The sequence below is a fragment of the Brienomyrus brachyistius genome, chromosome 11 (genome assembly GCF_023856365.1).
Source record: "Brienomyrus brachyistius isolate T26 chromosome 11, BBRACH_0.4, whole genome shotgun sequence".
NCBI lineage: Eukaryota > Metazoa > Chordata > Actinopteri > Osteoglossiformes > Mormyridae > Brienomyrus > Brienomyrus brachyistius.
The window spans coordinates 15,698,958-15,712,580 of record NC_064543.1 but is presented as its reverse complement, the minus strand read 5'-3'; the positions used below and the strand labels follow the sequence as shown (position 1 = coordinate 15,712,580).

Here is a 13,623-nt window from a genome sequence, read left to right as displayed (position 1 = left end):
TTTTCATGCATGGATTTTCGGAAGAATTATCCTGGTCAGGGTTACCTATCTCACACAGCTTGAGGATGGGGCTCAATGACATCATGTCTGTCCATCACAGGCAGGGACAGATTATGGGTTGTGTGGGCCCCTGGGCAAAACGTTCGTGAGGGCCCCCCTCCCCCCCACCACCACCACCACTACCACCACCAGCACCACCACCACAACCACCACAATTCAAGAGCCCCTGGGCAGCGGCCCCGCTGGCCCGGTCCGTAATCCGTCCCTGATCACAGGGTACATACAATCATAATCTATGGACAACTTAGCCTAACTGCATGTCTTTAGATTGCAGGAAGAAACCTACATGAAATGGAGAGAACATTACAGCCCCCCAACAAACACAGCAGAAGCAGGGTTCAAACTGCTAACCTTGGAGGTGTGAAGCAATAGTGCTGGCTAATGAGCCACCCACCTATCCTCATAAACCATTTAATTAACCATTTAATTAACCATCTTTCCAAAAATAACATGCAACGCAGTTGCCCTGATTTTTTTCTTTCAACATTGTATTGTTGAATTCGCCTCATGGTAAATGTACTATGTACAGTATCTTTTTGTATGTTTAAGTATCAGTATAAATAAACATTAAGTTCACTGATGTTTAATTGCGATTTGTATATGATGGATTTACTATTACTAATACGTACTTTTGGTCTCTATTTGTTACAAATCACCCAGTCTACGATTACCCGGAAAAATCATGGATACAAATAAACTTCGGCCTAGCAGTTGAAGAGCTTAAATTAATTCGACCCCATTTTTCATTGGTTCGGAGAAAAGTCAATCATCGAAGACCTAAAAAATTATCCGGAGTCGCCACTCAATCCCACTCATCATCCATAATCTGTTGTGGAAACAAAAATTACATCAATGTATTGCAATGGCTTTTAGACTGAATATATTGCAAGATTAAATGTTTTCCTTTAATTAAATGTAATTATAGAATCACTGAATTACATTTTACAGTAAGAGGGTTAAAAAAATAAAAACATAAACCACTTAGCACGACAAGAAGTCCTTAGTCAACATTTTGATATATAAAATTAAAATGTACTTAATCATAAGTACTCTGCAGATTTCTAGAACGGTTTAATGCTCAAGCTCTTGTCAGTAATTTGTCGTTCCTTACGCAGAAAGTGAGCCAAAGCTCAGGTTGCAGCGGTGTAAATCAGATTATTAGTTAAAATGGATTGTGACGTAAGGGTTTAACCAGCAGGGAACGTTACATATACTTTGTCGCAATAAGTACCGACTGTAGGGAAGCGCGCAGGAGTAAGCATATTTGGGAGGTGGGAATGGTATATCTGATATTATAGTCTTGGGGAAAACAAGCGCGAACAAGAAATAATGGCATCGTTTTTGCAGGTGAGTGGTTGCAGCCTAAACGTAGGATTCGGGATCTTGTATGTAATATTAAGATGCATGTTTTTCTAGCTCAAAAATAAAGGTTGAACTAAAAAATCGTAAGGATACGGCATGCCTGGTCTGAATTCAGATTGTTAGCGGTGAGCCGTTGTCTTAACCTTATTAGTTTGGATGTTTCAGGGATCGATAGCGTTTTAAGAGGATTTTAGGCTATGAAGGGCGGCGCCTTGTGTATATTCTGTGCATACGTGGGTGTCTCCTGCAGCGCTCCAGGCACGCGCGTCGTGTTTATGGCGTGCTGTCTGTCGCACGAGGCGCACTGCAGCTTCCTCACTGTTGCTAAGGCGACACCATTTATTTATTATCGCCTCTGCATTCAGGGCGAATGTCAATAATGGTCGACAGTAAGGCGCTGAAGCCGTGTCGCATTTACTATGCAAAACTTCGTTCTCCTCACGAACGTATGACTTTGCTATGACGCCAGAAGTCAGAAAATTATTCTAATTACAGAAGTCTTGTTTGATCGTTTCTAAAATTTCTTAAAATAGTGATAGCCGCCATGTCTTCCAACAATTATTAAAAATATGTATTGTAGCATTCCCCCACGGGTTTAAAAAACCCGGAAATGATCGAATTGGTGAGTCCTGAGGTAGAGCTTTCATCATAAAACCATCACTTGGGTTTGATGCGTCAGTTAATACATCGTGGGGGAGATTAATGTAGAAACTGCTCATTTTCGTAAGGTAGGCCTAACTAGATATTCTGTTAATTACGTCGCGGACTGTAATGTTGAAATATAGGACATGGTGTGTGTTCACAGTTATTAGTATGAAGGCTTTTGCCCTTCATAATAGTAGCTTAACGTGTGATTAAAATAATGAGTAATGTTTATTCTTTTAAGAAGCCGTATCCCTTTATCGGCGCTGACCTACTTCATTTTCCTATTATACCTAGGCGGATTTGGGCACCTTTTTCTGTGAAAGGAGTGATTTTCATATTAATGCATAAGGCCAAAGAGATATACCCCACCGCTGTGTCCCACAGTGAAACCTCGGCCTATATTTGTTAGTCCTGTAGGATCTGCAAAGTGTTTGAAAGGTTTAAAACTGCTTGATTTCATACAACAAAGAATAGCGCTACACTATCTTAAAATTAATGACCGGGATTTTGCTGTGAAATTTTAAGGTAGACATAGTTCTTGCAGTTATTGTTCAATTGTTGTAAGCAGATAATGAAAGATATTTCAAGAGGGAGTGCACTTTTGTCTCACATGTCCATGACTGAGGGTTTAAATTTCATAATTCTAACAGGTTTATGTCAGAATTTCTTGTCATGTTACCTGAGATTATCTGGTGGCGTACATTTCGCATGTTATATTGCTTCTCTGCATGAGCTTACTTGAGGTGAAGCCATTCCATTTCGCTTGTGATCTCTTTAATCTCCTTCCTCCTTCCAAGATTCCCGATGATGAGAAAGGCCATGACTTGAATCTGTTTTGTGTACCCAAACACTATGAAGATGATTTGGATCGGGTGATTATTCCTCATGGGCTCATTATGGATAGGTGAGCTCAGTACGACAATGTCTCATGTACCTTTGCAGTTCCTCCACTTGGACAGCTTAAAAACACTGTACATCTATGATATTTTGCACACTATACCTGACATAATGATTACTTTAAGGGAAGTTTTTTTTCCGAACCCAGTTCTCCAGGGACCCCCAGACAGTCCACGTATTTGCTCCTCTTCTGGGAGCTGGCAGGGAGCAAAAATGTGGACTTTCTGGGGGTTCCCGAGGACCAAGTTCGGAAGCATTGCATCACACTATTAAAACTGACCATATATTTTTGCTCTTCTGTCTAAGCACGTCCATTTCTCCCTCTGCAGGACAGAACGATTGGCCCGAAATATAGTACAAGACATGGGAGGGTGCCATATAGTTGCTTTGTGTGTGCTGAAAGGTGGTTATACATTCTTTGCAGACCTGCTAGATTACATGAAGGCACTTAATCAAAACATCGATAAATCTGTTCCATTGACTGTGGATTTCATTAGACTAAAAAGCTACTGTGTGAGTGATTCATCTTTGTTTCTTCTCACTTAAAAAAACTCTCTGATATTCTTTCTGGGCCTTTAATCACTGTAGTAATCACCCTTCAGGGTGGATATAATTCATAAGTGTGTAAATTTTATGTCGGCATGCCTTTGGTGTCTATTACTGCATCAAAATGTAACTTAATGTGGTGGAAGACTGGAGCCATAGTTAATTAAATGTAGTGTTGAATTGTATAAATTTCCAAGTCCATTATTCCAGTACGACATGAATTCACATCTTACATCAGTTATAATAATATAAAATACCAGTAATATAAAACTGGTATTGTACATGGCCCTATTTCTTAATTTAATATATTGTGCTAATTCTAACTTGACATACTGGAATTGGGGGAAAATTAGGGGAGATGTGCACTATTTTAGATTCCCCGCGACCCAGTAGGATAAGCGGTTTGGAAAATGGATGGATGGACTATATTAGATTCATTGCTTGTGTCTATTCTGCTTTTGCTACTGCAGACAGTTGGAGAGGCATCCTGAAAGAGTCACTGTTACTTATTTATTTTCCAGGATGATCAGTCTTCAGTTGATGTTAAAGTTATGGGTGGGGATGAGTTGTCTGCCCTCACGGGGAAAGTGAGTATGGAATTTCACTCATATGAACAATTGTTTGAATATTCTTCTTTTATATATTTTTTTTTTTACCCTATTCAGTCTTCCACTTTTCTCCACAGAATGTTCTGATTGTTGAGGTAAGATCTTTGTGATTACATGCATATATTGAGGCATCTTTTAACTTACCTGTTGCAAAAAGCAATCTTGACAATCTTTTTTTGTGTAATACCTTTCTGTCTTTCAGGATATTGTCGAGACTGGCAGAACAATGCAGACGTTGCTTTCTCTATTAAATAAGCACAATCCAAAGATTGTCAAAGTAGTAAGGTATGGTTCTTAATTTACTCCAGTTTTTATAGTACAAAGGTTCTCGTGCTGGAAGGTAAAATAACAGGGGATCCCTCTGGTCTGCTGCCTGTAGATGACTTCAAAAAGAGGTGAATTTCCTCATTTATGTAAAGCGCATAATGGCTATATTAATCTTGTGCAAACTTCTATAGGATACACTTCAGTCATAATTATTGCGTGATGAGCGGATTATCAGACTGGATGACATTGTTTCATTACAGCCTCTTGGTCAAAAGGACGCAGAAAAGCTCTGGATACAGACCAGATTGTGAGTCCTATTTATCTTTTCTCTATGGGAAAGTGTGACACACTTTAGTAGGACTTTACAGTAATAAGCCTAAACACATACATAAACTTGCAGCAATGGCAACATTAATTATGATTCAAATAATAAAATCTCAGTGATAAATGCAGTTTATTTTTTCCATGCATATTGTGCTATTCTGGTTGAAATCTGATAAGCTCTTTTCTGTCTTTGGTACTATAAGCTTATTATTAGTTCTGTGGACTCATGTTTAATTTCTAGCAATGAGAAAATTTGTTAGATACTATTTCAGGATCATCTGAATTGCATGGTGCATTGCTTGCAATAAGTATACTGTATAGTCCATTGTACTAATGCCTTTGGTCCTACCTCTATGCCTTCAGACATCGGGTTTGAAGTTCCGGATAAATTTCTAGTCGGATATGCCCTCGATTACAATGAGTATTTCAGAGACCTCAGTGTAAGTAGATAAGATATACGGGGAAGGCTTTTTGTGTGTGTCTGCAATACTGAGATCTGAAAGCACAGCTAAGGCAAATTACAGGGAAGCTCCTTGATTTTTCTTTTCAGCACATCTGCATCCTGAATGACAATGGAAGAGAGAAGTACAAGAAGTGAGAGGGATGCAGGACGCAGACGACTGCACAATCAACCGACACACAGACCACTGTGAAGCTGCTTATTTTTTCATTTTAATGTTTGGCCTTTTTATGTTTTTCTATTTAACTCTTGGCAATTTCGTTACGGGGCCCCTCCTTTTGAGGGAAAAAAATTGTTTTGCAAGTATTTGATGTTCTGGGTTTTTATTTGTGAATAACTTGAACAAAAATGTAAATCTGGAGTTGTTTCATGGACCTCAACAGCTGGAATATGATTAGACAAAATGAATGTTACAAGGGGGAGTGAGGTTTCCTTAAGTAATATGCCCAAACCAGACCCTGAGATACCAGGGTATTAGTATAGTGAGCTACAAATCAGATTTGTTTTTATTTGTGAAAAAACTATTGTTTTTGGCCAATGTAAACTATTATCCATCGTTATCAGTTTGTATTGTTTATATAAAGGACAGGTGATCAATATAGTTCATTTGCACAAGGAATGTAAAGAAAAAAGGAATGTACAAATATTTATTTGTATGTTTAGTTTTGTTAAGAGCAAGATCATAATGGAATAATTTATTTCAGCAATAATAAACCTGGAAGTTGTTTATCTGTGTTTTGCAATTTAGTACTACAGTGTGAAATATTGACACATTACTCAGCATACTTAATAGTCCAGTAATGGAGGGAGGGGAGTATATAAAATGATTTCATTCAACAACCTACAAAAAAATGGGAGGATTACCTATATTTCTGTGTAAATAGGCAGGTTATCTCTACTTGTGTTCCAGAAATCGAGACTAGGCTTGGGTGGTATTATAGTAATACAGTATACCTCAGTATCTTCGGTTTACCATGGTAGTTTGAAATCTTCCATCCATCCATCCATTTTCCAAACTGCTTATCCTACTGGGTCGTGGGGGGTCCGGAGCCTATCCCGGAAGCAATCGGCATGAGGCAGGGAACAACCCAGGATGGGGGGCCAGCCCATCGCAGGGCACACTCACACACCATTCACTCACACATGCACACCTACGGGCAATTTAGCAAGTCCAATTAGCCTCAGCATGTTTTTGGACTGTGGGGGGAAACCGGAGTACGACATGGGGAGAACACGCAAACTCTGCACACATGTGACCCAGGCGGAGACTCGAACCCGGGTCCCAGAGGTGTGAGGCAACAGTGCTAACCGCTGCACGACCACGCCGGCCCCAGTTTGAAATCTTGACAACAAAATTATCCGCTCAGTCATTTTTCTTTTGCCAAGATTACAAAATACCAGAACAACATTTCTTTTGAAAATACTCTATACCAAGGAATAATTTGTCATGTGTTGTGGTATGAAAATTACATACTGCACAAACCTAATCATTGCTTATTTTTCTGTAGCCATTTTTCTGGAGCAAAATTGAGTGTGTGAAAATTATTCAATTTACTCACAGGGATGAAGAAAATACTCTTTTTCTATAACATAATCCTAAAAATATTTTGGGGACGCTGTTATTTCTGCATAAGTAAAAGTACAGTGCCACGCTAAATGATATTGCAGGAGATTTTTTTATTTCTAGTGAGAATTTTCGATAATACGAAAAAGTGTTATGTGTATGCTGTTATTCATACCAAGGTTCATAACTTGTGGGCCATGAATATTTATCATCAATATACCTGTGACCAATATAAATCATAGATATTTAAATAACATTATTCTGAGAAGGGATCCATGAGCTTCACCCTGAATGGGGTCCATGGCACAAAAAGACCCGTTGATCTATAATGCAAGGTCCAATCAAAGTATACAGAATAAATTATTTTAGCGTTTAAAGGATGAAATTCCATAGTGAGACAATAGGGGGCGGCCGATAAAGACGTAATTCAGCTACCTAGTTTAAAGACCGCCCCGTTTTCTGGTAGGAAACGTCACGTATGTGCGACAGGAATTAATTTTTTTCTGGGGCATGTCAATGGAGGAGGACAGCCTGTTGTCCACTTATATGTCTGTTTGACATTTACGCCCTAAAAATATATACTAAGATCACCATGATTGCACTTAATAGATTTCTTCGCAGAAAACAGGTACGTGTGTAGGCAATGTAGCGTAATAGTTTTTTTTATATAACCAATAAGCGATCGAGAAAAACTGTCATTAACTTTAGTTTACTAGTTCTGTAACGCTGTCCTCTAAACTTTAGATTCATGTAACGTACGGTTTATTACTCACACGACATTTTTAACAGTCTGTGCAATTTCGTTTATTGTCTTAACGTTTTATTGCGTCAGTGTCTGTCACAGGTTGCCTTAGTCGCCGGTCAAATGCATGGCGCTCTATCGTCTCAGACGGAGGGAGAAATCAGAATTGCGAAAATACTTAAAGAAAAATTTCCGCAGGCAGCCTCACTGAAGGTGCTTGACATTTCAGGCGAGTATAATCCAACGGTTAATTTTCTGAGTGACGTCGGAAGCGATAAGCAGCAAGACTTGCGGAAGACAGCAAACGTTTATATGTATTATTGCGTCACTGTAGAATACTGCAAACAGGACAACATTTAAATCGGGGGGTTTTGTGGTTTCTAGGTGGATGTGGCGCCATGTATGAAATACACATTGAATCCGAGGAATTCAAGGGCAAAAGAACAGTTCAGCAACATCGGCTAGTGAACCAGGTGATTTAATAATACCTTTGACTGACATCCGGTCCAGGCTGGTCCCTGCTTACCACGATCCTGCTTTGGAATGCACGTTAAGAAAAGTCCATGGACGGTTGGATAGATGAAAGGGTCCCGTTTTATTTGACGTCACCTGTGATATACTACATATTTTTGAAGTGTTTCTTCATACCACTTATAACTGAGTGTCACAAAATAAATGGAATGATACCACCAGTCTCAAATTCTACATCCTCAGTTAAAACTGTGTATGCAGAGCTTTGCTGCTTTTCATTCTTCACAGTACTGAAGTTTTATTTTCCCTTAACAGGCACTTAAAGATGAGATCAAAACCATGCATGGCCTACGAATATTTACAGATGTTCCCAAGAATTAGAAGCAAGAAGTCTGATGTCATTATCTAATTACCCACATGACCATTATCAGAAAACCTCAAATGGAAGTTGATGTAGCATAACAAACTGCATTTTGCAGACAGAACGCACATAAAACTAATATGCAAAGGTGTGTATTCCTCGGTAGTCGCATCTGAATTTATACCAATGTATCTGGTGAAGAGGAAAAAAAATGACAGGGATGTAAAAATCTTTGTGAAGGTAGTGTGTTTGTCTACTGTTGGCAGCACATTTTCTTGCTGTTGTAAATACTGCGCACAAATGCAACTGGTGAGATTTTTGTTGTGTAAAGTTTACTCTATGAAGAGTGACCTTAATTTTTGATACGCACAAAGTAAAAATGTCTTGCTAGTTATGTCATCTGTGATTAATGCAAGGAGGAGGTTGATGGGTAGACCCTGTGAATAACACACTGGCATGCACAGACCTATCTGGATTTCACTTTTACTTTTGAACTTGGTACATAATTTTTTAAAGTGCATTTGGTCTCACACACTTCACGCTTGATGCACGCTGTACAATGTGTGCAACCCTGTACTTGTACTTGTATGAGCTGTATCCGGTTGTATTTGCATACACAAAAAAATTGAGGAGTGTTTGAGATGTATAGATAACAGGTAATGTGATTAAAGCCATCAACACAGAAGTGTAATTCATTCAGATACTTGGTAAATGCAGTCTTTTTAAATTTGAAAACTCAATGTATGTTATAATGTTATGTCAGATCCTTCATAACCAGTTAGAGTTAGGGTATAAGATTAAGTTAGATAGTGACTGACTGCCTAGACATCCTAACCATAGTACAATATGCGTCTTATTATCTTTTATTTTGTTGGATATTTTAACATGTGGTCTTTTATAAATGTCCGGGAAAGTCCAGTGCGTTTTTTTTTAACTATTTGTTGTTGTCAGGTTTCAGTAAGTTAAAAGTTTGATATTTTATATAGAACTTAACACATTGTATAAATTATATTTTATGGATTAAATGCCAACACACCCATTTTTTTATTTTCTAGTTTTAAAAGAGTTAAAGAGCATGAAATGTATTCCATATATACAAGATACATATTTATCAATGAAAGCATTTACAGCCATATTGCGGAAATGAAAGGAAAACTGAACTGATTTCAGAAAAGTATATTCAATAGCCATAACTACAGAAGAACAATGGAGCTGTATTGCATATTCTTATTTTAATTTGCTTTTTGCGGCACATGCATGCAAATAATACTTTTTAGTGAACTTTTTTAAGCGGCTGATATTTTGCTACGGGCTAGAAAAGCTCATAAAATACGTCATTCGGGCTCAGGGTTTTTGCTCTCTGTACATACTTAACGGGGGCGCCTTTTCCAAAAGATAACTGTCAGTGTTGTCTGTGTAGAGTCGTCATGTTGGGTGCAGCTCTGATTGCTCACTGTATCCATGGTAACTCAATGGAGCTCGACGCTCAGGTAAACACAGACCCTTTGAAATAGCTTCAGTCTGGGGTGAGCTTTGCACTGATGGGATAGCCAGTTGAAATAGTAGCACGTATAGTCAAAGCTCCTACCGTATTACAGTTTTTTTTTGACAAATGTTGCTTATTTCATGGAAAGAGTATCCCATTAATTTGAAAATTTATATTTATATTAGATGTGACGGTTCCCTGTTTCCCCTGCCTCGGGTCCTGTTTCTTGGTACGGTCTTCATGTCACTTTAATACATGAAAAATTGTTAAATTAGTATAAAATAATTCTAATTGACTTTCCGTAGTAAATGATATAATTATTACCTATCCTTAAGGAACATGATTATATTATATGAACGATGATAAAATGAGCCGATTTTCTAACTTCGGAAGTTTATGCCATATTCTCACCAGCAGATGGAGGAAGTTTACAAGTAGTATTACAAAAAAATAGGTTGTAGAAACTGCCTTAACATTTATGGTTTTAAGTCTTCATGACCTTTTATGCAGCCAGCCCCATTGCTTTCATAATTCTTCTTGATAAAAAGGGGGGAAAATGATATAGATAACGCAATTAATCGTCTTGCTTAAATTATTTTAAGTAATAGCCATAAGAACATGAGTGAATATAAAAACGTTATGAATTACTTGCTAAAAGTACGAAATTGTCCTGATTTATCTGCAAATTTCTCTCTGAATAAGTGTCATTTTGGTCAGGATTTGCATTATTGAAGTCTTTAAGCCAGTGTTTCTCCTTTATGGTCATAACGATCCATTGTCATTTACACTGGTAGTGATCTCTCATTCAGTCATGCTCAAATGACATTAATTTAATTCGCGACACGGTTTAAATGTACTGCTGTACACTTCTTACGTTTCTAATGGCGTTAATCAATTTTCTTTCTTTCTCTTTATCTGTCTATCTATCTGATTGTCTGTCTGTCTGTTTATTTATTAGAATATATTCTCATTGTTTAATCATTTCCGAGACTAATGGGGAAAAAAACTGAAGTTAATTTCTTATAAACCACAAGTCATGCTATAATTAAAATAATAAATACTGCTTTATTCCATTGAAAGTGAAACATAGAATTTTACGAAAATTTTACAGCGAGGCTTTAAAGATAAACTATTCGGTTAATGTGATTTTAATTGTGCAATTCAATACCACCTCTAAATAAGCCTAATTAATAGCAGTACTGAAGAACTGCTTTATGTCAAACCTCTACCTCGATTCAAACGCTTGCTCATAAAAGCCTTTTCATTTAGACCACCTCATCTGGTAATTTGATTGACCACACTTTATTAGAGCAATAGATATTATGTTTAAAGTGGAACGAAATCCCGTTTATAGAGAGGGTCTTTTTTCATGAATTGGCAGGTCTCACAGAGTGTACATTTGTTGAATGTGCGTTTCCTTTTCTCTAGCGTCTCCATTAAGCTTTGAACTAAATGAACTGAAGGTTATCGGGCCACCTCCTTTATAATTTAGATGGCTTTTACCCCTTTTTCTGCAATGCTCCAGTTTAACATGTATCTCTGAAATCCATTAAAGCACAAACATTTGTTTTGCACCTATATTCTGAGGCTGTGGGCCAACATCGGCGATGCGCTTGGACCCTATTATTTACCTGTCCAGTAACCATGGAAACTTCCTTAGCTGGCGAACACTCGTACTATAGCCAACAGCATATACTGTATATAGTACATTGAAACTACTAAGGCGTGCATTACACAGACTGTGAGTTTGCATTATTTGTATATTTTGCAAAGTTGCTTTTTTGTTATCATTGGTGCATAGCAAAATATTTTTTATTTTTAATATACTTCGGACAAACACATAGTGTCAAATACATACAAAACAAATACGTTCATAAGCAAACAAACACTGTTATAATGAAGACCATGTGATTTTCTTTCTTAATAACCAAGAAACTCTTAAGCCATACATTCAATTTTGATAGTCATTTAATACAGTGAATACTTGACAATATTTAGCCATTTAAGACAGATAAGCTATGTTCACACTTTATAATATTTACTCAATGGTCTATAACTACTTGCAATCATGCAATTACGTTTAAGAACTTGTTCAACGCAGTTAATACGCATTTACATGCGCAAGAGATCCAAAATTATTTACCTGTGTTTAGTTCGAGAAATGGGAATATTATATCAATTTTTTTCCAGTCAGAAATTATCTGTAAAAATCCAGTTGCTTGTACTTTTCGATTTGGAAAACACAAGTTTTGCACGCAGTAGTTAGAATACACTACCAACAGTACGCTTTTGAAATCTTTCTATCTCAGTAAAACGCGGATAATATTACGTTAGTACTGTATTTCTCTTTCTTCCGCTTTATTGAGTTCCACTAATTCTGATGGGGCCCTGCATGTTTACGTACTCTCAACAACGGCGTTTCGCTGTGACAGGTAATTCCAGTGTTTCGTGTCTTGTTATTAGCTCGTTTTTTTCTTTAAGTTATCTGAATTTGGGTTACTTCTGTCACTATAGAGCTTATCATTGAAGGAAACACGCATACGCGAAAAAACAGGGGTAATTTATAACGGGTAATCAAAACTGTAAAAGAGTTTGTCGTGCTTGGGAGCGTCCACCGAAATTTCTTACTCATCGCGATGCTTTATAATGCTTAATATTGAGTATTTTTTATCGGTAAATATCGTTATGATTCTGTGGGAGTGTCACGGGATTTGTATCAGTATTTAAATATATATGCACACTTATGGTAAGTTTTACGGTAAAAAAAAATTGATCAGCCATTCCCCGCTGCTACGCTACTTAGGGGAGTAACCTAGCGCGAACCCGGAGTAACTGACACGGGGAGGAGAGAAGAGGCACCGCCAGCTGCTCAGCATCATTCCGCTGCTCCATGAAGCCTGTAGATATGGCAAAGGAAGGAGCAGAGATTTCAGAGGAGACGGAGCACATGATAGAGAAGAACGGCGGGAAAGAGCAAGAAAGTGTCATGCCGGGCGGGGACACGAAGGAGATGCGCGCCGTCGTGCTGACTGGCTTCGGGGGGCTCAACAAACTCCGGGTGACCAAGAAAGCGATGCCTGAGCCCCAAGAAGGAGAAGTCAAGATTCGCGTCAAAGCGTGGTAAATGTCTGTCTTTGTGGGATTTGCTCAAGTTGCTAGTTGCCTGGACTTATGTTCTCCGGTTGAGCGTGGCTTTGCACTGTTTTTAGTCGCTAGTTCTGGGCTGACCCGGCTTCTTCTGGGGATGACACAGCCCCGGAGACGCAGCTTGTGTCCGGCGTCGCTCCCACTTCAAACCACTGCTGTCTGTTTCTATATATGCGTTTTTTGGGGCTGCAGAAATACCGGCTGTGGTATCACAACTCATTCTTGCAATTATGAAAATGTTTCATTCACATTCAGGAGGAGAATGAAACGTGAACGAAGAAACTACTCTGGTTTTGGTTGAACTGGTCACAGTAATTCAGTGTTAATTAATTTTATTATAAATGTTCGGGATAGAATCTGGTATGAGTTATGTCTGACAGACTGCATTGCTCTGATTGATATATCATGCCACAGGTCCTCCAACGCTCTGCATAATAAGAGGCTTTTATATCTCCTATATCTGCAGTGAATTAAAATCGCAGTATTTTACTCGCCGTGATTTGCTTTTAATATGAACGCCAAATGTTTTTTTCCAGCGTGTTGCGGATCCAGCTTCGCAATGAAAGTTGATCTGTATAGGAATTTATACGTGTGCCATTTTTAAGTATCGATCGCCTTACGGAAAGGGTGCATGAGCACGGTTCTATCTAATGATAAATGCGGTAACCTGTAGCATCACTTGT

General features: G+C 38.2%; 3 protein-coding genes across 7 annotated transcripts in view; all 3 read left to right on the top strand.

Moving 5' to 3' along the window:
- The first annotated feature begins 1,205 nt into the window (after positions 1-1,205).
- On the top strand, positions 1,206-5,896 carry hprt1l (hypoxanthine phosphoribosyltransferase 1, like). Of its 4 annotated transcripts, none has more exons than XM_048969612.1 (9): positions 1,206-1,407; positions 2,865-2,971; positions 3,294-3,477; positions 4,032-4,097; positions 4,196-4,213; positions 4,321-4,403; positions 4,646-4,692; positions 5,073-5,149; positions 5,260-5,896. In XM_048969612.1, the coding sequence occupies exons 1-9, from the start codon at positions 1,390-1,392 to the stop codon at positions 5,305-5,307; spliced, it is 648 nt and encodes a 215-aa protein (XP_048825569.1). In that variant the 5' UTR covers positions 1,206-1,389; the 3' UTR covers positions 5,308-5,896. The 4 variants fall into 4 exon arrangements, with proteins under 4 accessions (XP_048825569.1, XP_048825570.1, XP_048825571.1 ...); XM_048969613.1 differs by lacking the exon at positions 1,206-1,407 and adding an exon at positions 1,762-2,044; XM_048969614.1 differs by lacking the exon at positions 1,206-1,407 and adding an exon at positions 2,013-2,150.
- A 1,308-nt stretch (positions 5,897-7,204) lies between these two features.
- On the top strand, positions 7,205-9,006 carry bola3 (bolA family member 3). Of its 2 annotated transcripts, none has more exons than XM_048969405.1 (4): positions 7,205-7,361; positions 7,566-7,704; positions 7,860-7,948; positions 8,262-9,006. In XM_048969405.1, the coding sequence occupies exons 1-4, from the start codon at positions 7,326-7,328 to the stop codon at positions 8,325-8,327; spliced, it is 330 nt and encodes a 109-aa protein (XP_048825362.1). In that variant the 5' UTR covers positions 7,205-7,325; the 3' UTR covers positions 8,328-9,006. The 2 variants fall into 2 exon arrangements, with proteins under 2 accessions (XP_048825362.1, XP_048825363.1); XM_048969406.1 differs by having other exon boundaries at positions 7,213-7,361; positions 7,578-7,704.
- A 2,788-nt stretch (positions 9,007-11,794) lies between these two features.
- The window catches only part of vat1l (vesicle amine transport 1-like), a 32,720-nt gene continuing 30,891 nt past the window's right edge, over positions 11,795-13,623 (top strand). Inside the window, exons 1-2 of the mRNA XM_048969549.1 lie at positions 11,795-12,225; positions 12,597-12,913. Coding sequence (XP_048825506.1) covers positions 12,684-12,913 — 230 coding nt within the window. The 5' untranslated portion in view covers positions 11,795-12,225; positions 12,597-12,683. The remainder of the gene's footprint in view (positions 12,226-12,596; positions 12,914-13,623) is intronic.